Source organism: Ovis canadensis, chromosome 3 (assembly GCF_042477335.2).
Source record: "Ovis canadensis isolate MfBH-ARS-UI-01 breed Bighorn chromosome 3, ARS-UI_OviCan_v2, whole genome shotgun sequence".
In the NCBI taxonomy this organism is placed as follows: domain Eukaryota; kingdom Metazoa; phylum Chordata; class Mammalia; order Artiodactyla; family Bovidae; genus Ovis; species Ovis canadensis.
In genome coordinates this window covers 13,731,828-13,753,189 of record NC_091247.1, presented here as the reverse complement: position 1 = coordinate 13,753,189, position 21,362 = coordinate 13,731,828, and the positions used below count along the sequence as shown (strand labels likewise).

General features: G+C 44.7%; 1 protein-coding gene across 1 annotated transcript; it reads right to left on the bottom strand.

Moving 5' to 3' along the window:
• Window positions 1-3,941: 3,941 nt before the first annotated feature.
• On the bottom strand, window positions 3,942-21,361 carry NDUFA8 (NADH:ubiquinone oxidoreductase subunit A8). Its single transcript, XM_069582559.1, has 4 exons — window positions 21,128-21,361; window positions 13,514-13,677; window positions 8,276-8,441; window positions 3,942-4,260 (listed from the first exon to the last, which is right to left on the bottom strand). Exons 1-4 carry the CDS (start codon window positions 21,176-21,178, stop codon window positions 4,123-4,125), a joined length of 519 nt encoding a protein of 172 aa, XP_069438660.1. The 5' UTR covers window positions 21,179-21,361; the 3' UTR covers window positions 3,942-4,122.
• Between the last annotated feature and the right edge of the window lies 1 nt (window position 21,362).

The following is a 21,362-nucleotide window of genomic DNA, read 5'->3' as shown; positions in this document are numbered from 1 at the left end:
CTTTACCAGCTGAGCCACCAGGGATGTCTTTCATGTGCTGGCACTAGAATATGGAAATATAAATAAGGTAAAAGTCCACATCTTATCGTAGTAAGACAAAGAGAAACCAGATACACTCTGCCCTGACAGGTGTTACTCAAACAGAGTGCTGTGACAAATGACTTTCATTTACTTGAGAAGGACTTTTTAATCTTGAAGGATCCTTAAATTTTTTCCATTTATAAAAGCTGTATTGAATTTGTTACAATATTGTTTCTGTTTTATATTTTAGTTTGTTGGCCTCGGGGCGTGAGAGATCTTAGCTCCCCGACCAGGGATTGAATCTGCACCTACTGCTCTGAAGGCGAAGTCTTAACCACTGGGCGGCCCCAGAAACCCCAGCAATTGCTAGCACTGGCCAACACTGTAACACAAAGCATTTCCTGTGTAAACCTCATTAAATCCTCATAGCCATCCCAGGCTATGGGTACTATCCTGGTCTCTCCCATTTTACAGATGAGGAAAAGAAAGTACAGAAAGGTTAAGGAACTTGCCTAGGGTCACACAACTATTAGACGACAGAGCCTGGATTCAGATCCAGACAGCCCAGCTTCAGAGTCCTTGCACTCAAACCTCAGGCCATGTTGTGTCATGAGAACAAAGAGGCAGGAAGGAGCACTCGTGCCTGTAGGAAGGGACACTTCCTGGGGAAGACAGTGCGAGTGTTTGCCTTGAGAGATGGGTCCACTTTCAAGAGGCAGAGACGGGGGCAGGACTGTTTCCCAGCAAGTGCACAGCAGTGGCATTAGTGGATATTTGGAAGTTGGAAAACACTCTTGAGCAATGGCATTTGGGAGACTGTAGGATCCCTGATAAGGAGAAATAAGATAGTAGAGAGGGACATGGGCCAGGTGAAGGCCAGATTATGGAGGCCAGATTATGTCAGGATGCCAGTAAGGATCTGAGTTTTGGTTAATAGCCATTTAGGAGTCACCGAAGGTTTTCTTTCTTCTTAATTAGTTAATTTGGCTGCGCTGGGTCTTAGCTGTGGCATATGGGATCTAGTTCCCTGACCAGGGATTGAACCGGAGCCCTGTGTATTGGGAGCACACAGTCTTAGCCACTAGACCACCAGGCAAGTCCCAGCCTTGAAGCTTTTCAAATGGTAGGGGCACGGCACCAGTTGGAGCATGGTCTGGAGGGTGAGAGGGTGGCAGGAGACCAATTTGGCAGCAGTATTAATAATCCAAGCCCAGGGAACAAAAACAGGCTAGGAACAGTGACAGGGAGATAAAAGAGGAAGGAACAGACGTGAGAGGTTATAGAAGGACTTGGTGTGGGATTGGAACACGGAGAGCAGTGAGCGGAAGGAGCCGCAGGAGCGGCCCATGTTTTGACACTGGAAGGATGGAGACACCATTCCCTCCGATAGGGAAGACAGGAACAGGCCTGGCGGAGCAAAGGGGGCAGATAAATTTCCTTTGGGAGTGTAAGGAGTCCATCTCATTATACTTAAGCCAAGCCAGCAGGAAGATTTTCTATTATTTGAAGCCCCGTTCGGAGATTCTTCGCAGCAACTGCTTTCAAATTGTTCCGTGACCTTTTACCTACTGAAATTGTGAATCCATCTGTGGCATGGGATTTTAGGAATCCTGTCTTTACTTAATTATGACTCTTCAGCCCTAGAAGGCTTGTGATGTGGTATCATTCCATCAAGAATACAGGAAAGCCAGGAGTGAGTTTCTTTGTTCAAGGAATTCAAAGCAAGGTAGGGGGGTGGTGAGCTTCTGTCCAACTTGGGCAAAAGTTAAAACATCCTTGAATTGAATTTGAAGCCATTAACAGTTCAAAACTTGTTGCTCTGGACTCTATAAAGAGGTGATTAACTTTCGGGGAGGGCCTGGTGTTAGACCTTGTGGCTAGATAGATTAATCATAGATGCTATCCACAGCATGGTTTATTCTCTTGTTACCCAAAGTGTGGTCCATGGACCAGCAGCCTTAGCATCAAGAAACTTACTAGAAATCTTAGGTGCCACTCCAGGCCTATGGAATTAGAATCTTCATTTAATAAGACCTCAGGTGATGTACATGCAGTCATACAGATTAATACAGGGGATTTCCCTGGTGGTTCAGTGGTTAAAATTCCACCTCCCAATGCAGAGAACGTGGTCCCTGGTTGGAGGACTAAGTTCCCACATGCTGCAGGCCAACTAAGCCCACGAGGCAACTACTGAGCCTCCACTATAAAGCCCAGAGCAGACACACACACAAAAAAAGAGTATGGGATTTGGAATCAGATGTATCTCTGGCTTTAAATCTCAGCTTAGCCATTTAACTACCAAATCTCTTGAACCTGCTTCATATATAGAACCATATATAGAACCTGATGTATAGAACCAATCAGTGGCCCTAGACTTTGGTTTCACCTGAAGAACTGGAGAGCTTTCCAAAGTCACCATGGCCTGGGCATACTGCAGACCAACTAAATCAGCATCTCTCCCAGGCAGGCTCCTGACATCAGAATTTAAAGGCCTCCACGGGATTCCAGTGTGCAACCAAGGTGGACAGCCACTGATGACTCTGAAGGACAAGGGTGCGGCCACTGGAACCAATCTTCATAATGTATTCCAATTCTGTTTCACATATGAGGACTTAAGTTTCCCTAAGCTTGAGCTCCTCCATCTATGGAATGGCATGACACGTGAGAAACTCTTTCAAAGGGCTCTGGGCATTGAAGGAGTTGACACATGTGGCCACGATGCACAGTGCTCAGAGTATTTGTTATTATTTACACAAGTCCCAGCTTCCTTTGCAGAAAGCAACACATGGTTTGCAGTTATCACATAAACGCATCTGTGGTCATGATGGTGGTGCTTTCCCCACCAAGGCTGACTTCCCACAACTTGGCCTCCAAGAGGTTAATGGGTGTTGCCTTTGCTGTTGTAAAAACGTAAGAACCTATTGTTTTTCTTCTTATATTGGAGAATGAGGCAAAAGTGGCTGGCAAGGAGCTTTCGCAGAATGGGTGAGAGTGAGGTTTACATAAAATGCTCCCAACTGTGGGGTCAGGGTGGGGTGGGGGCAGGGGCAAGGCAGATCACGCAGTGCTTGGTGTTCTGCTTCCCAGAGCTCTGCAGATGGGAAAGCAAGGCCTGGGGAGCTGAGACTTACACACAGACATGTGCAATTTAAGGCCATGAACAGAAGATGTAAAGTGACCCCTTGTCAGATGGAGAGGAAACAGCCTAGTCGTGAAAAAGGAACTGAACAACAGGGAAAATAAAGACATTAGTACGGCTTTGAACCGAAGGGCTTTTAAAATACTTGTGGCTCTAACCTGCCCAGGAGGTAGATAAGCATGTTCCCTTTAGTTTGTCCTCAAATTCAACCTCTCGTAAGAGGTTAAGAAACACACCCAAGGCTGGAACTGACACTCAGACCTCCCGACTTCCTGGCTTTGGAGCTGGGAGTTCAGCCTCCAACTCCCTTGTCTATCAGGAAAAACATCTGGGTTATAACGCTTGAGGATGGGATATCGAGGGGAAGTGGTGGAAGTTTGGTTCTTTAAGGAACTTTGAGCGAGACTGCAGAAGACCCAGCCAGGCGCCCCGCCCATGGCCTGAGTCACAAGCGCAAATGTTTCTGTGCTTCTTCTATCTTGGACGCTTTCCTAGTATGACCTTCAGGGAACTCTTATTTGTCTGAGACGTTGGATGGGAAGAAAAATGGAGACCTCAAAATGTGTGAACACAGACCGGTGCGGAGGCGCTGTCGCAGGTAACAAAGCCTCTCCTTTACACGTTCATTTGTCCGTGATCCCACGAGGCTCCCCTACTGTGCTGGCAGATGCCTACTTAGAGAGAGAGAGCGAGGGAACAGGCAGGACCACAAGGAGAAAAAGCAAGGGGAAGTCATCTTTAAAGGCCAGAAGGTTATAGAAAACATAATAAAATACAACTGTTTCCTTTAAAATTTTTAATGGGCAGGAAATGGTATAGAATAACTGCCAAGTCACATAAATTAACGTTTGGTTAATGTTTGTGATCCCGGAAAAAGCCCTCTATCGGTTGATGCAAACGGCGGGAAAGTTCACTGCCCACTGCCTGGGTGCGTGCCTGGGTGTAGGGTCACGGACCCATCTTCACATGGTCCAGAAAAAGAGGCGGCTGCCATGCCTGGCGGGCTTCAGATCGCCTTCCACCTCAGGGTTGGGCTCTGGCCTTGCTCTTGAGTGATAGGGATTCTCTGGTAAAGGCCGGTCTGTTTTCACTTTGGTGACCTGCAGAGGGAGGAAGAGGAAAAGGGAAGCTGAAAGTCAGGTGCAAGAGCTGTGACCACAAACACACCTACCGGTCTCCTCTCTGCCCTGGCGGCCCCAGCCACTCCTCATCTTTGAAGCCCTAGCACATCACACTTCACCCTGAATACACACTGAAGAATGCCTACTTTGTGCCACTCCATATGGAAGAAGTTAGGATACAGAAGGGAACAAGATTCACATAGTCCTCGCTGCAGGAGCCAGACAGGAGGCCATCCCCGAGGGCTTCCCAGGCAAGTCACAGGGGCGGGGGGGCGGGAGGAGCAGGACCTCCACCCACCCACTGTCCTCCAGGGCCCCCAACTATTTCTGAAGGGGGAGTATTAAGCACCATCTTGAAGGATGAGTAGAAACCAATCAGGAAGGCAGAGAGGAAAAGACCTTCCAAGTAAACCAAGAGTACACAGAGAGGCAGGGAGGCACGGCCTTAGAACAGCCGAAGGACAGGCTGTGCGCCTGGTACTGCTGTTGAAGACATTATTCTGGTTCACGCTGACACTCCTCAGAGTCGACCTGCAGCTTCACTGGGGCCACCAGGCCAACAGTGGAAGCACCAGGACCTGAAGCCAGCTCTGCCTGCTCCAGAGTCTGTGCTTTTTACATGTCGAGAGACGCTGGGAGGCAGGGGCCAGATGATGAAGGGCGGTGAACAATATGCAAAGATGTTTGAATTTTAATCCAGTGGCAACAGATATTACTGGAGCAAGGAAGAACTTAATCATGTCTGTAGGCCAGGATAGAGTGTGGAAAAGCTAGCCTGGGGGTGCTGAGCCAATGGGCCAGGTGAGGGTAGAGCACAGATCTGGCGTCCGAGGGGAGAGGAGGATGGAATTTTACACCCGCATTAGCCCACAGAAGTCTCCATCAGAAACCCAGCAGAAACTGTTCTCACTGTAAAGATGAGGAAATGGGCCCAGAGAAGCAGAAAGATGGAAGGCCACGGTTATTAATGGTCTTGTTATCTAGTGGTCTCCCAAGCTGTCCCATGTGATACGACCAGATCAATCTTCCCAGATGTACAAATTCAAACACCATTTATTGTGAACAGAGCTTTCATGGACACAGTCTCACAATTCTTATTATAATCACCCTCCGAGGTATAATTATCTCCAGTCCACAGAAGAGGAGCAGAGATGCTGGCTTGTCTAAGATCAGGACACTGTAAATGTCAGAGCTACTCCAGTCTTCTGACTACAAGTCCAGAATAGTTTTTCATTGGCTTTTAAAACAGTTTTCTCATCTCTCCGCTATAATTAGAGATCACTAATGGTTCCTTGTTGCTTGACAGAGTATTCCAAATGCCTCCAGCTGGCATTTGAAGCTCCTTTAAGGAATTCAAGATGTCTGTGAAATAAATCTAGAGAAAATAAAAGGGCCCCTTTAAAGGACAAATTACTGTGGAAAGGACAATGAAACAACTTCCTCTTCTGCACCAGACTCAAAACAGAAGGAGCAGAAGCATTCGGTCAAACTAATTACTAGGTAAATGACCTTGGGATTCTGACTGAACTTTCAATTTCCCATCTGTAAACGGGGCCAACAGTAGCTCCCAGGGTTATTAGAATAACACACCTGAAGTGCCTGATGTATGGAGCAGATGCTTCATTAGTTATTTTCAAAATTAACATTATCAGGGCAAAGGAATTACGGGTGAGAGAGCACAATCCTACCTAGGAAAGCCAGAAACTTCAAAGACAGACCCAACACCTGAGCTGAGACTGGATGAGGAATTCACCAGGTGCATGTGGGAGGGCAGGGACCAGGATGCATGAGTGAGCGATGCTGAAGCCAGTTACGACCCTTCTTAGAGACTGAACTGAAGTATAACCAAAGCTGGTAATCTTCTTAATGAAATACACTTTCGGAAAGAGTTCAGGTAACAGTACTTTTTCTTTGCAAGGTTTTTTTTAAAAAGGTTAATACAAAGATTCAGGAATAAATATACTTTCTTAACAGCGTGATCTGTAAATTCTCCTTTCATGACACAGAAATGTGAAAAGGCAGTTTTCTTTATTAGATATGAAAGTTCTACCACTTTCCAACTTAGAATTATCAACTATTCAAAATAACTTGGGAGACTTCCCTGGTGGTTCAGCATATAAGACTCTGAGCTCTCAATGCAGGGGGCCCAGGTCCAATCCCTGGTCAGGGAACTAGATCCTGCGTGCTGTAACCGAAAGATCTTGTGTAATGCAAAGAAGATGGAAGACCCCGTGTGCCAATTCCTAAGACCTGGCGTAACCAAAATAAATAAATAATAAATAAAAATAATTATTTCTTAAAAAAAATAAATAAAAATAATTTGCTCACTTTGGATCAGAATATATACACTGCTATATATAAAACAGATAACCAACAAGGACCTACTGTATAGCACAGGGAATTATACTCAGTATACAGTAAGAGCATAATGATGAGAATGTGTTTAAAATATATATATATATATATATTAATATACACGTATAACTGAATCACTTTACTGTATACCTGAAACACAGCACTGTAAACCAACTGTATTTCAATAAACATTTTTCAAAAATAAAAATAAATAAGTTGTTCACTGCAGCAAAAGAAGGTATCTGAAGGAAAGATTTGCCAGATACCAAAAAAATAAAACTGATAAATCATTCCTCTACTTCTGGCAACAAGCTTAAGACCCAACTATCATCCACAGATACCACACACAAAGGGAAAGTGAAAGTGAAGTCGCTCAGTCATGTCCGACTCTTTGCGACCCCATGGACTGTAGCCTACAAGGTTCCTCTGTCCAAGGGATTTTCCAGGCAATAGACCTGGAGTGGGTTGCCATTTCCTTCTGCAGGGGATCTTCCCAACCCTGGGATCGAACCCCGGTCTCTCGCATTGTAGACAGACGCTTTACCGTCTGAGCCACCAGGGAAGCTCACAGGGAACGTTAATAATTATGGGCCTATGGGTCAACAGTATACTGGGGCTTTACATAACCTCCTTAGCTTAATCCCCACAGAAAAACAGGGACTAATACTGGTCCCATCTTATAACTATGGTAGGAGAGGAGAGGGCTAGCAATTTGCTCAAGATCCCAGAGCAATTCAGTCATGAATCTAAGATTCAAACCTACGTTCAGTCTCCTTTCAAACCAGTCTTTCCCGCCATGCCTTGCTACCTATGCTTCAAGAAGGAATGGAGGAGACGATGCTTAAGAAGCAGGAACAGTCCAGATCACAAAGGGCCACGCGTCTCAGGATACAGAGGGGATGCTCAGTTTTATGAGCAAATAGGAAGCCCCCTTGAAAAGTCTTTTTTTTTTTTTAAATGGATAGTCATATTTATTTTCCACATAGATCATGCCTATAGTCATTAACCCTGCCCTCCCAGAAGCTCATGTAGCCCAGTTAAGAACACCTGTCCAAGAAGTGAGGACAGTGCGAGGATTTAAAATAATATTCCAGGAGATGCTGATCTAGAGGAATTGAGGACTGGATAAAGGAAGACAGAGGGCTAAGTGAAGAAGACAGATGTTCAGGTTTCTTCTATCTCTGAGGCTTCAATAGATGGTGGTGTCACAGCTGAGACAGGAAATAAAGGAGAAAGTAGGAAAACACGCTTTTAAAACTACAGGTGTTACTTAAAAAAAAAAAATCTCAGGTATGCTCCTGAAAAATCAGGCATAGCCTCAAACCCATTTCCCCATAATAACCTCAATGTTTTCAACTGACCGAGCCCCCTTAAACATTTTATCCTCATTTACTCCCTTCTGTTCTTCAGTTAGCTATTAATAATTAAGCAACAAGAAACCCGCTCATGCTGGAAGGTCTATGTAAAGGAGAGTCTCTATTAAGTAAACTCTGGGCTGCGGATGGTCACTCCCTAGCTGAGCTGTCTGGTCAGTCTGGACCTGTCACATCAGACCTGAACTCACAAAAGACCCTTTCTGGACCTCCTCCTGCCTTTCCCCACTCTCAGGGAGAGAAAGACCAGCAGGAAATCATGTTACCTTTGACAGCTCCCCCAGGTCCGGCCGCACCCAGCCCAGTTTGTCTAGCACACACTTGTCAAATTGTGCCTGCTCTTTGCGACAGCGACGAAATAGCTGCAGGCCGGAGTAATCGATGCAGGTCCAGTATTCCGTAAAAGGCTCCGCGCAGTGCTGCTTTATCTGCCTGGAAAAGAGGGCTTGGTTAGGAGTGTGCGCACGCGTGTGTGTGTGCACCATGCTCTCAGTCATGTCTGATTCTTTGCGACTTATCGACTGTAGCCTGCCAGGCTCCTCTGTCCATTGGAATTTTCCAGGCAAGAATACTGGAGAGGGTTGCCATTTCCTACTCCTGACCCAGGGATCGAACCAGCATCTCCTGGGTCTCTTGCACTGACAGGCATTACCATTTCCACTGCACCAGCTGGGAAGCCCTTGGGTAGGGGCAGCTCTTTGCAGAACCAGGAAAAACAAAAAAGCGGGGGAAAATCTGATACAGACCTCAAACACACAGCCTTGCTTTCTGAAAGGTATGAGAGTACTCTCACCTCACTTGCAAGGCAACCTGGAGATCCTCAGGTTGAGGACCAATACGTAAAAAAAGATCTGAGGCATATGACCTAATTTCTTTATACAGCAAAAACAAATGAAAAGAAATGCCAAAAGACCGTCACCTGGGACTTCCCTGGTAGTCTAGTGGCTAAGACTCCATGCTCCCAATGCAGAGGGCCCAGATTCAGAACTAGATCCAACGTGCTGCAGCTAAGACCCAACACAGCTAAATACATTAATAAATACACATTTTTAAAACAAAAAAGGTCTGCTGCTGCTGCTGCTAAGTCGCTTCAGTCGTGTCCGACTCTGTGCGACCCCAAAGACTGCAGCCCACCAGGCTCCCCCATCCCTGGGATTCTCTAGGCAAGAATATTGGAGTGGGTCTACGGTGTATTTATTTTCCTCAGATAACTCCTCACTAGGGACCTATTTATTCCCCTTAGATCCAATTCTAAAGTTTACCAGCTTTGAAATTTTAGAAGAGAGGGAGGCATGCTCAGAGATGTGGGGCTGACAGAAATCAGAGGCGACAACGACAAAGGAGGAGACAGGATTATAAAAAGCAAATTCACAAATTGACAAGGAACTTCTGATCTTGGGGGTCGATCAGCGTAGAGGCAGACCCCTCTCCACACCTCCAGAGCTCAAGGACTTCATTTTATTTGTGCACTGAACAAAAACAGAGATTAATTCTTGTCATTAATAAGAAAGTTAAGCTATATTTGTTCTCTTAAGAAGCAACATAGAATATAATTCACTTTGTGGTCACCAAAAGTGGTTGAAGAAAAAGTAACTTGTGTATGAAAGGGATAAGCCTTAATTATTTTGCAAAATTCCCCTTCTCTTACCATTCAGTGCTGCTAGTCATCAAATAAATGCAAATTCAGGCAAGAATAAAACACTGTTATTTTATGAAAAAGGCTATCTGAGGCAGTGGAAGAAGCGTAGAGTGCCTCCTTCCTCTGCTGGAATAATAATGAAGAACTCACTTGTCATTTTCCAAGAACCTAGCTGCAGTGAACACAGTGAATCATAGTTAACATAAGAACTTCAGAGGTGGCTGAAGAAAACACAAAAGAAAAACTGGCTTTTCATTCCTGCTCAGTCCCGCTCCTCTAAGGCAACCAATGGCTATCAGTCTCTCACACCCTTCCAGGTATTTTGAGAATAACCTCTGGAGGGGCGACAGGAGGTATAACAGGAAGGAAGAAGGAATGTGGAAGCCTAGGGAGCTTTTCGGGGTTATCTCTAGTCTCACTAACCTAGATTTCTACAGCACACAAAATCGCACCCCGCTAACCTTGACTAAAGGAACTAGGTACTAAAGAGCCTCTTGAAGGCGACAGAGGAGAATGAAAAAGCTGGCTTAAAATTCAACATTCAAAAAACGAAGATCACGGTATCTGATCCCATCACTTCATGGCAAATAGATGGGGAAACGATGGAAACAGTGACAGACTATTTACTTGGGCTCCAAAATCACTGTGGACAGTGACTGCAGCCAGGAAATTAAAGGAAGAAAAGTAATGACAAACCTAGACAGCATATTAAAAAACAGAGACATTTCTTTGCCTACAAAGGTCCACAGAGTCAAAGGTATGGTTTTTCCAGCAGTCATGTATGGATGTGAGAGCTGGACAATAAAAAAGGCTGAGTGCTGAAGAATGGATGCCTTCAAACTGTGGTACTGGAGAAGACTCTTCAGAGTCCCTTGGACAGCAAGATCAAACCAGTCAATCCTAAAGGAAATCAATCCTGAATATTCATTGGAAGGACTGATGCTGAAGCTGAGGCTCCAATACTCTGGCCACTGGATGCGAAGAGCCAACTCAGTGGAAAAGACCCTGATGCTAGGAAAGACTGAAGGCAGGAGAAGGGGATAACAGAGGATGAGATGGTTGGATGGCATCACTGAATAACGGACATGAGTTTGAGCAAGCTCTGGGAGATGATGGACAGGGAAGCCTGGGATGCTGCATGCAGTCCATGGGGTTGCAAAGAGTCAGACACGACTGAGTGACTGAACAAAACCTTGACTTGAGAATCACACTTGGTAGTGAACTAGCATGACCAGTTGGAACTTTGGACTCCTCCAATACGCTGTGGCAGAAGAAGGGCGCAAACCATTACTCTGGTACTGAGGGCTGTGATCTGGACTCTGCTACCCTGGCACCTACATGAACAGACAATTATCTACTAGTTCTTACAGCAGGCAACTTCAGCATCCTGGAAGCCCGTGAAATCCAAACATTTCTCACTTATACATACTTTCTTTGAGTCAAAGGGAAAATGCTTTGCCAAAGTTCTTAGAAAATAAAAAGCTTTCAAATGAATACACATTCTACCTTATTAGCAATCAAATGAATACAAATTCAAGCAGGACTAAAATATCATTTTGTACCTATCAAACATTTAAATCAAATGCAATGCTGGTGACTCACATCAGGATACAGTGCTGAGTACAGCACAGACTGACCCAACTTCAAAAGACAGGGCAACTGTAATTCAAGAGCCATAAATCACGTACAAAGCCTTTTAAAGAACAATCTCATTGCTGGGAAATGTATGCTAATGAATTAATCAAAAAACGAAAATGATCTCTACACAAATGTAACCACTGCAGATTTATCCAAAACAATCAAAAACAGAAATCAACAATGATGTTTAGTAACAAGAATCATGAGATACATTATGACTGGTTTATCTACCAGTGGAACATTAGACAGCCATTAAAAATGATTATCACAAAGATGGAGCAACTTGAAAGAATGTTTCCAATAGTTTCAAGAGAAAAATGAATATTTTGAATGAATACACACACTATGACTTTTAAGTACAAAAATATCTCTGCATGTGGACAAAGACAGCAAAAGCAAGAAAGAAGGAAAACAGCTATTGTGTGAACAGCTCTTACGTCACTGTAGGGGACATCTGTTCATTTGTCTAGTCAGCAGTTATTCCCCATTCTTCTAGAACGTCCTTCAAATTCTCCCTTGGGGAACAACCACTCCCTATGGCTTGGCAATGTGATTCAGATGAGTCTAAATCTACTCCCCACTTACGGCAAGGCCTGACCAGTCACAGTATTTTATCTCTCAAAACCTAACTGATTCAGAGACACATACATGAAGTTGACCAGCCAGGACAATGAGACTCAGTTCCAGGAACCTCAGCTCATGCTACTGGGGGGCACTCCATCTGGGTCTGCTAAGTAAGGAGCCAGAAGCTTGGCGTGGCTGGAGGCCACTTCTGGTACAGCAAGGCAAGTCTCTTTGAAAATGAGTTTGATAGAGAAAAGCAGAACTAAGAAACTGAGGGGAGAAGAGGTGAAGCAAAAAGACACCAAGTAGTTATGAAACTGTTTAAGCCCTTGGATCCAGCCCTGCCTGATGCCAATCCTATTTCTGGACTTTACACTTACATGAGTCAATTCCCTATGAATTCAGTTTCTGCCCCCTTGAGTTTTGACTAATATGGTTATTAAAACCTTTTTTACAATTACAATTTGGACTTTTTCTACTTACAGTACTAAGTATAGTGGCCTATCTAAACATTTGACTTTAAACACACCTTCCTTTCCATCATAACTGTGTGTCCTGCAGTAATGATAACAAACTAGTGAATGGCTGACAGCTAGCAAGCACTGTTCTAAGTTGCTTTTATGAACCTTTTCAAATTTCTCACAACAATCTTATATGACAGGTATTACTCTATTTTGGAAATTGTGATTCACAGAGATTAAAGAACCTGCCAGTATTCACAATAGACAAGACATGGAAACCAACCTACATGCCCACCAATAACTGAACAGATGAAGAAGGTGTGAGGGGGTGTACGCAATGGACTCCTGCACGATAAGTGGCGCCAGTTGTGTCCAAATCTTTGCAACACCGTGGACTGCAGCCCATCAGGCTCCTCTGTCCATGGGATTCTCCAAGCAAGACTACTGGAGTGGGTTGCCATGCCCTCCTCCAGGGGATCTTCCTGACCCAGGGATCGAACCTGCATCCCTTACATCTCCTGCATTGGCAGGTGGGTTCTTTACCACTAGTGCTACCTGGGAACCCTGTACAATGGAATCCAACTCAGCCATAAAAGAGAACGAAATAATGCCATTTGCAATAACACAGACAGACCTAGAGATTAAACTAAGTGATGTTAGACAGACAGAGACAAATACAGTATGATATCACTTATCTGCAGGACCTAAAATACAGCACAAACACACACATCTATGAAACAGACTCACAGAACAGAAATGCAAATTACCATATATGGGATGGATAAAAAACAAGATACTACTGTACAGCACAGGGAACTGCAGTCAGTATTCTGTGATAAAACTATAATGGAAAAGACTATTTAAAAAAGCACACATATAACTGAATCACCACGTTGTACAGCAGGAATCAGTAACATTGTATAACGCCACACTAACAGTGTAAATCAACTCAACTTCAAAAAAATTAAAAAAGGAAAAGAACAAACTGAGCCACAAGGGAAGCCAAATAATAAAACACATAACAAAAATAAGTATCACTTATTGTCAGCTTTACAGTGGTCTATCTGATTGCAGTCTTCTATTTCCTAGCAGAATTAGTCAGTAACATTATCCTTCCACTTAACTTAGCTGGACATTCACCAAGAAGATAAACACACACCTTGAGGATTCAGCCCACCAGCACTTAGGTGAAAAGATCCTACCTGAAGAACTCCAGGGCACACTGGTTGACAAGCTTGCCTTCCTCTAAACACCGCCGGGGGTCCTTCTCTTCCCACCGGCATAGCATGAACTCCTTGTTGGGCTTGTCGCACTGAGCTCCGTAGTGATGGGCCGCAGCTTTCAGCACAGACGAACTGACTTTCACCTGGGGAGAGGGACAGGGAAGAAGGACCACAGACGTGACCAGAACACCAGGTCCTCAGCCTCTCCTTGAGATCACCAAGACAGAGGGAACAGGACGGCAGTCTTGCTCTGACTTGGCCCAGAAAACTAAAGACAGGGACTCCCGTAAGAATCCCTTAGGATCCACGGTGCTTCCAAGACCACAGAGCTCTTTCATGCGTGTGACTTTCACACCTTTGTAATCTCATCGGGCTGATATCACCAACTCCCACTTTAGACATAAGGGAACGGCAGCCCCAACAGAATCCTTGGATCTCTGTGAGAGAGAAAGTGGAACTCTGAAGGGAGATGGAGGCTTTGGGGATGTAAGGGGAGGAACCAACCCTGAGGAGTGTGGATGAGTCTCCTTTCCAGGAATAACAGTGGAAAGACATGTAAAATTTCCAGAAGACGACAGAACCACAGAAGATTAGAGACCAGAAGGGACCAGTAAGAGCCTATAGTCCAGCAAGTTATTAAGAATGAAGTACTGCATTTGTGAACTTTGTGAAGTTCAGAGTGTATTCAAGGCAACCATCCCTACAACTACACCAGCCTCACTCACTCATAGCCCAGCAGTTTCTCGAGAAGCACAAGAGTAGCCCAGCCAGCTCACCATACAGCCCAGAGCCCGTCTAGCAGCTGCTGCAGCAGGGGTCCTGCTGGCCTCTTTTCCGGTACCAGTATCACGGCAGTTTTAATTACTGTTTGTTGTCTGGGAAGACCATCCTCCTCACCAGCCCTCTTTTCAAAACTGGTCCAGCTGTTCTTACAGACGAACACCCCTCCACTGATAGTTTGCATTGCAATAGTGCTAAGTCTAGTTATATATCAAATTAGAATGGAAAGGGCACTTTTACAATACTGGGTCTCTGCTCACATGTTATCTCCCCAGAGAGTCTCTCCCCGATCATCTTAGATAAGCCAGCACCTATGGTCACTCGATCTGTGACCACTGGAACGTAAGCTCCAAGAGGGAAGGGGTTTTGTTTTCAACACAAGTCCACTACTGTAAAGATGTCCATTCTCCCTAAATTCTAATTAAGGTGATATTTACCATGGCCCACCAATCACCCAAAACAGTGCTGAGCACAAGGAGCTGTCACGAATGAGAACAAGATGGGGTAAAACGAGGAATTAAATACTTGGCTTGTGATGGCAGCTGGGGAACGAGAGCAGAAAGAGAAATTGGAGGAACGGGGCAGGTTTTTTCTAGCCGCGGGAAGGAAACCCCTGACACAGAGGCCTGGAGAGGATGGGATGGAGAGACTGGGTTTGTGTGGCTGAAGGAGGAAGTATAGACCAGGAGTTGGGAGATGAGGCTGGTGCAGCCAAGGGGCTGGTTGTGTAGAGGGCGCTCTGAGGGTACTGCTGGCTTTTGTATCTGGTGCACAGCACTCACCCCAGACAGGCAGCAAGGGATGTAACAGTTACAGGAGAGGTTAAGACTATCTGGGCGATGCCTTCTCATCCAGAACATTATCAGTATGTCTCTCCAGTTAGTTCATTCTCACTTCCCTCGGTTAAAATTAGTTTCCCATACAGGAATCTTGCATGTTTCTGATTTATTTCTTAATGTTCTCGGGATACTCTCTAGATAGGCTGTATTTCCCTTACATTTTCAAGTTAGTTATTGCTAGTCTGTACACTGCGTCTTCTCTACAGCCATACTTCATTAAGTCTCGTCAGTTCTGATAGGAAACTCCAGAGTGATTAACAGAAAACCTTTCATGTACAAGTAAAAACTGCCTCCCTTCCGCTCTGGTGTGCTTAGTCGCTCAGTCGTGTCCAACTCTTTGCGACCTCAGGGACTGTAGCCCACCAGGCTCCTCTGTCCATGGGGATTCCCCAGGCAAGAATACTGGAGTGGGTTGCCACGCCCTCCTCCAGGGGATCTTCCTGTCCCAGGGACTGAACTCAGGTCTCCCACATTGTAGGCGGACTCTTTACCATCTGAGCCCCCAGGGAAGCCCTCCTCTCTGACACTTACTTCTTTACCTTTTTCTCCTTTCCTCTCTTAATGCTCTTACCAGAAGGTCCAGGATGACACCAACAGCAATGATGGCAGGCAGCAATGATGGCAGGCTTCCCTGCTTTGTTCCCAACTTTAAGGTAGTTTGATATGATAAGGGCTGTTGGTGTCTGGGATATACTTGCCTACACGTTCCTCATTAGGGAAGTTTCTAATCATAACTGGCTTTGCTTCACTGCTGATTCCTCCACCAGGAAAGACTGAAATTTTCAGGTTTCTCTTTCATTAATCTATAAATGTCATGAACAGCATTAACAGATTTTCTAAAACTGATCCAGTGTACTCGAGTAAAATCTAGTCTGTCCTCATGCATTATGCCTTAAGATACCACTGGATTTGATTTGTAAATATCAAGAATTTTTGCATGAGAATAATTTTATAGTATTATTTATAATAAAATTTTTATTATTTAATTTTTTTTTTTACAAATTTCACATAGCCTTAGGTTAAGTTGTTATTATTTTTAATAAGACCAAAGGCAAGAAAAGGTGAAAAGATAATTCATCTAAACACTATAGGAAGAGAATAAAGTTATGGTTGTGACTACTATTACATGGGCTTTCCTGGTTGCTCAGACGGTAAGGACTTCGCCTGCAATGCAGGAGACCTGAGTTTGACCCCTGGGTTGGGAAGATCCCCTGGAGAAGAGAATGGCGACCCACTCCAGTATTCTTGCCTGGAGAATTCCATGAACAGAGGAGTCTGGCAGGCTACAGTCTATGAGGTCCAAGAGTTAGACACGACTGAGCGAGCGACTACCACTACACTAATATTACAACTGTTAAAATTATCAAAGCAAAGGTGAATTTAGGATGGAAGTGAAATTTTCCATGACAATTCTAATAAGTTCGTTTACACATCTGTTAAAATTTTGCGTTCCAGTTTTTGGTAATAGTTTATTTCAGTTAGTTGAGTGGTACATGCTTGCTTGTTGTATTATCTATAGAGAGCTGGGAGACTAAAAATCAAGACAAACTATTTTTAAAGCCTAATATATTTTTTAAAATTAAGTTAGCTGTATTGATTTCCTTGTTGAATGCCTTAGAACATCTTTAAACGGCTGATTTAATTACTCCGATGCTTCCACAGCTATCATGCCACCAAAAGTCTACAGCTTTCTTTGCCTTACTTGCTTGCAAATGTCTTACCCCAATCTAGGTATGCCTATGCTGTTGAGCACATTGACAGATGCCCTGTTGCAGGGAAATCAAGGCTGAGAACTCACTGAACTTATTTCCTGAGGAAGAGCAGGCATGCGCTCAAGATGGCGCAGCACGTCAGTGCCAAGCACAGAGCTGGCAAGAGAGACTGTGACCTCCCAACACGCGGCTTGCCACTGCATCGCCACCACGGATGTTGCCAACAGCCCTCACCTGCTTCTTCACTAAGACCGATTTGAGTTCCAGCAGAAACCACATCCCCGCACAGCTGCTTACCGTGAATACCCTCTCAGATCCATTCAGCTCCCTTTGTCTCTAAAGAACACAGAGTTTCAACGCCCTTCTTTATTTGTCCCCATAACAGCCTCACTGCACACCAGGTTTATACAGTCTGCAGGTGTGGAAAGGGGGGCAGGAAAAGTCTCACAATCTACAAGCAATCTTCTAGTCCTACTCTCTTTTCCTTACACCCAATCGGCAACCCCCCCCTTTTTCTTTTTTGGAGTACTGAATTTATACCAGGCTTTGTATTTTGCTTAATTTACATAAAATGGAGGATGACAGTACTCAGCTGATGAAACTGTTGTGAGGCTTAAGCGAGTCAATACACATAAAAATATTATGAAGTGCCTAGCACATAGAAGTGCATCGTAAGTAAGTTCAGTTCAGCCACTTAGCCACGTCCGACTCTTTGTGACCCCATGGACTGCAGCACGCCAGGCTTCCCTGTCCTTCACTAACTCTCAGAGCTTGATCAAACTCATGTCCATCGAGCTGGTGATGCCAACTGTTAATCCTCTGTTGTCCCCTTCTCCTCCTGCCTTCAATCTTGCCCAGCATCAGGGTCTTTTCTAATGAGTTAGTTCTTCACATCAGGTGGACAAAGTATTGGAGTTTCAGCTTCAGCATCAGTCATTCCAATGAATTCTCAGGACTAATTTCCTGTAGGATTGACTGGCTGGATCTCCTTGTAGTCCAAGGAGCTCACAAGAGTCTTCTCCAGCACCACAGTTCAAAAGCATGAATTCTTCGGCACTCAGCTTTCTTTATGGTCCAACTCCCACATCTATACATGACTACTGGAAAAACCATAGCTTTGACCAGATGGACCTTTGAAGGCAAAGTAATGTCTCTGCTTTTTAATATGGTATCTAGGTTGGTCATAGCTTTTCTTCCAAGGAGCAAACATCTTTTAATTTCATGGCTGCAGTTACCACCTGCAGTGATTTTGGAGCCCCCAGAAATAAAGTCTCTCACTGTTTCCATTGTTCCCCCATCTATTTGCCATGAAGTGATGGGACTCGATACCATGATCTTAGTTTTCTGAATGTTGTGTTTTAAGCCAACTTTTTCACTCTCCTCTTTCACTTTCATCAAGAGGCTCTTGCCACCTTCTTTGCTTTCTGCCATAAGGGTGGTGTCAGCTGCATATCCGAGGTTATGGATATTTCTCCTGGAGATTTTTGATTCCATCTTATGTTTCATCCAGCCTGGCATTTCGCATGATGTACTCTGCATGTAAGCAGGATGACAATATACAGCCTTTACATACTCCTTTCCCAACTGGAACCAGTCTGCTGTTCCATGTCCAGTTCTAACTGTTGCTTCTTGACCTGCATCCAGATTTCTCAGGAAACATCATAAATACTGGCCATTATTTTTATTCAAAATGGTCAATGTGTCCAAAGAGTTTCCTGCACAAAGCTTCTGACTAGTCTTCCATAGGCATGTGTCATTAACCCCAAGGTCAACGGGGTCCAAAATAGGTTTAACTTGCTTCTCAAACCCACTGCTTCTGGCTCCCTCAGTCCTACTGTCAGGGTGCAAATCTGACATTGATTCCTCAACCTTTCCTGCCTCTGCTATCTAAGTCATTGCTAAGTCTGAGCAATCCTAGATAAACATGTTCTTTCCTCTCTGTAGCACAGTCACCAATCGTATTGGGGTCAATAATATCTTTCTCAGTTATTTCAACAGCCACCAAGACTGGTTCCCTTGCTCTTCTTATTCCTCTCTTTCAATCATTCTTCATAGAACCGCTGTCCTAAAAGACAATTCTTATGTTACTCTGCTATTAAATCTGCGACAAAACCCTTGAAGGATTCATGCTTAACAACAGACTAAAGCCTAAGTTTCTTACAAGGTATGCAAAGCTTTCTGGATCCCAACTATCCTTCTGCCTTCTCAACACACCAGACTTCAAAAAAGTACTGGCTGTTCTCTAGCACCTGGAACTCACTGTTCCCAGACCTGTCTTTTGATCCCACCTGCTTACCTTTCAGATCCTGTCTCATTTAGAAAGCTCTTCTCTCCATCTCTGCCTAGAAATACCATCCTGCAAATGCCATTTAACCAAATTTCACATTATGCCCAAGAAGTGCTTTCTGTTCCCCTCATTGCCTCAGAGGATTAGACAGCTGGAAGCACTTCATTTCACAAATAAAATAACTGTGTCTGTAAACAAGAAAACTGACTAAACAAGGTAACCAAATGGCTAGGCCTAGGATTTAAATACAACTTCAAATCCTCTCTTTTCTATTTTTATTTTTGGCCCTGCCTTCCAGCAGGTGGGATCTCAGTTCCCCAACCAAGGATGGAACCCATGACCCTTGTAGCTGAAGTGCAGAGTTCTAACCACTGGATCACCAAGAAGTCCTCTACTCTTTTCTTAAATCATATTTGCCCTCGTCCATAGCATTTAATCGTATTTTGTCCTGTATTTTAGTTATTTATGCAATTATCTGTTTCTCAATTCAACTGTGTGAACTCTAATGGCAAATTTATTCCAGAAATAGAATACGTCCAAGAAGCAGAACCTCAGATGACTGTTGAACCAAATTAGAGTGCCAATGAAAAAAACAGCAACTCAAAGTCTTAACCCAGCTTCACAGTGGGGTAAGAACAAACGGAGTGCTGGCAGTACCCACTCCCCACCTTTTGGTAAATGTCACTTTATTAAAAAGTCTCCAAACACAGCTAAAAATCCTTTCATCCAGGGAAAATAGTTGCCACTCTCATGGGCATATAGGATGAAATGAAGTAATCTAGGTAAAATACTCAATACTGGACCTGTGATATAATTTTTGGCATGCAATTTTTCATCTTCCTCTTTCTTCTCCAATGTAGCCTGATTATCCAGTCCTGCTCTGACACTTCCTTGCCTTAAAATCTTCCACAGCTCCCCATCACCTCACCTACGGGTTTCAAAGTCCAAATTGCTCAGTCTGGTCCTGTGAAAGTCGCTACCCAGCCCTATCTCAGCCCCAGGTACCTCTCCAGGCTTAGTCATTGTTGCTTTCCACCAAGAGTCACATCAAACAGCAAAACACAAAATTCTGCTAAGCTTTCTCGATTTTCTGAGCTTTTGCCCCTAACGGTCATTTTAAAGTATGGCTTTAAAATTCAAAACTGGGTTCATATTGTAGCTCTACGGTGTGAGGTGTGACCATGGGCAAATCACTTCTCTCAGGACCCTATCTGAAACATGGAGAGATCAATTATATCCTCAGCTGGCTGGGAGGAGTCTATGAATTCACGTCTGTTGTTAGCATCCTGCCTGAGTCTAGTGTTTGCTATAATTAGTATTATCGGTCTTCACTTCTCATAGCTCTAACTACACTATACTGTAACTGTACTGTCTGTTTCCCTATTAGATTATAAACTCTATGAGGTCAGGGTCTATCTCATTTTCCAGTGTATGTGCATGTGGTAATTATTCAAATGACAGCTCTTGAGTAAATGAATGCTTTAAATGATCTTTTACCAAACACTTTCCCAGGCTGTTAGTAAATTCGCTCTCCAATACTATTTCCTTTTTCTGCGGCTTTCGAGCTCCATCCTCTCCAATGCACTCTGCAGCGACAATGCTACTTTAAAGCGACTGTCTCTCTCCCTCGACTGTGAGCACCTGGGGCTGTACACTCACTTCGCAGAGACGTTTGAGTGCTAAGTGACATGAAGTAAAAGGAGCCTGGCTGGTGCTTAATAAGAAATACCACTATTATTCACGTAAGGGAGAAGCAGGTTGCTGCCGGGAAGCGGAGAGTTCTCGAGCTACTGAAGGATGGGTCTCCCCGAGCTGACGAGGGGACGTCCGAGGGTCAGCCTGTGTACATGTTGAGGGCATTGGGTTGGGATGGGGGGTCCGGGGCCCAGGGTCCGCTGAGTGCAAGCCCGGCTGGGCCTAGGCCCGGGAAACTGCAGCCCTGTGCCCCGCTTGCCCTCCTCCGGACGAGTCTCACCTCCTGCACTTTCAGATCCTCCAGAGAGGGCAGCTCCACTATCCCCGGCATGATGGCTTTAGCCGCGACCCCGAGGAGGTGCCCGCTGCCGCGTCTCCCCCGTCTCCTTGAACTCCCCTTCCGACCGCCGAGGCCACTTAGCGCCTGCGCATGCGCAGCGGTGGCGGCACGCAGGCGCGCTGCTTTGCCCAACCACAAGCCAAGGAGCCTGCGCAAAGCCGGGAAGTTCCCGGTC

Excerpts from the sequence above, each read along its gene's own strand:
- NDUFA8 (XM_069582559.1), bottom strand. The coding sequence starts at position 21,178 with ATGCCGGGGATAGTGGAGCTGCCCTCTCTGGAGGATCTGAAAGTGCAG. Across the intron at positions 8,442-13,513 it reads TGTGCCCTGGAGTTCTTCAG|GCAGATAAAGCAGCACTGCG; the intron begins GTAGGATCTTTT and ends CCTCTTTTCCAG. Across the intron at positions 4,261-8,275 it reads ACCTGGGGGAGCTGTCAAAG|GTCACCAAAGTGAAAACAGA; the intron begins GTAACATGATTT and ends CTCCCTCTGCAG.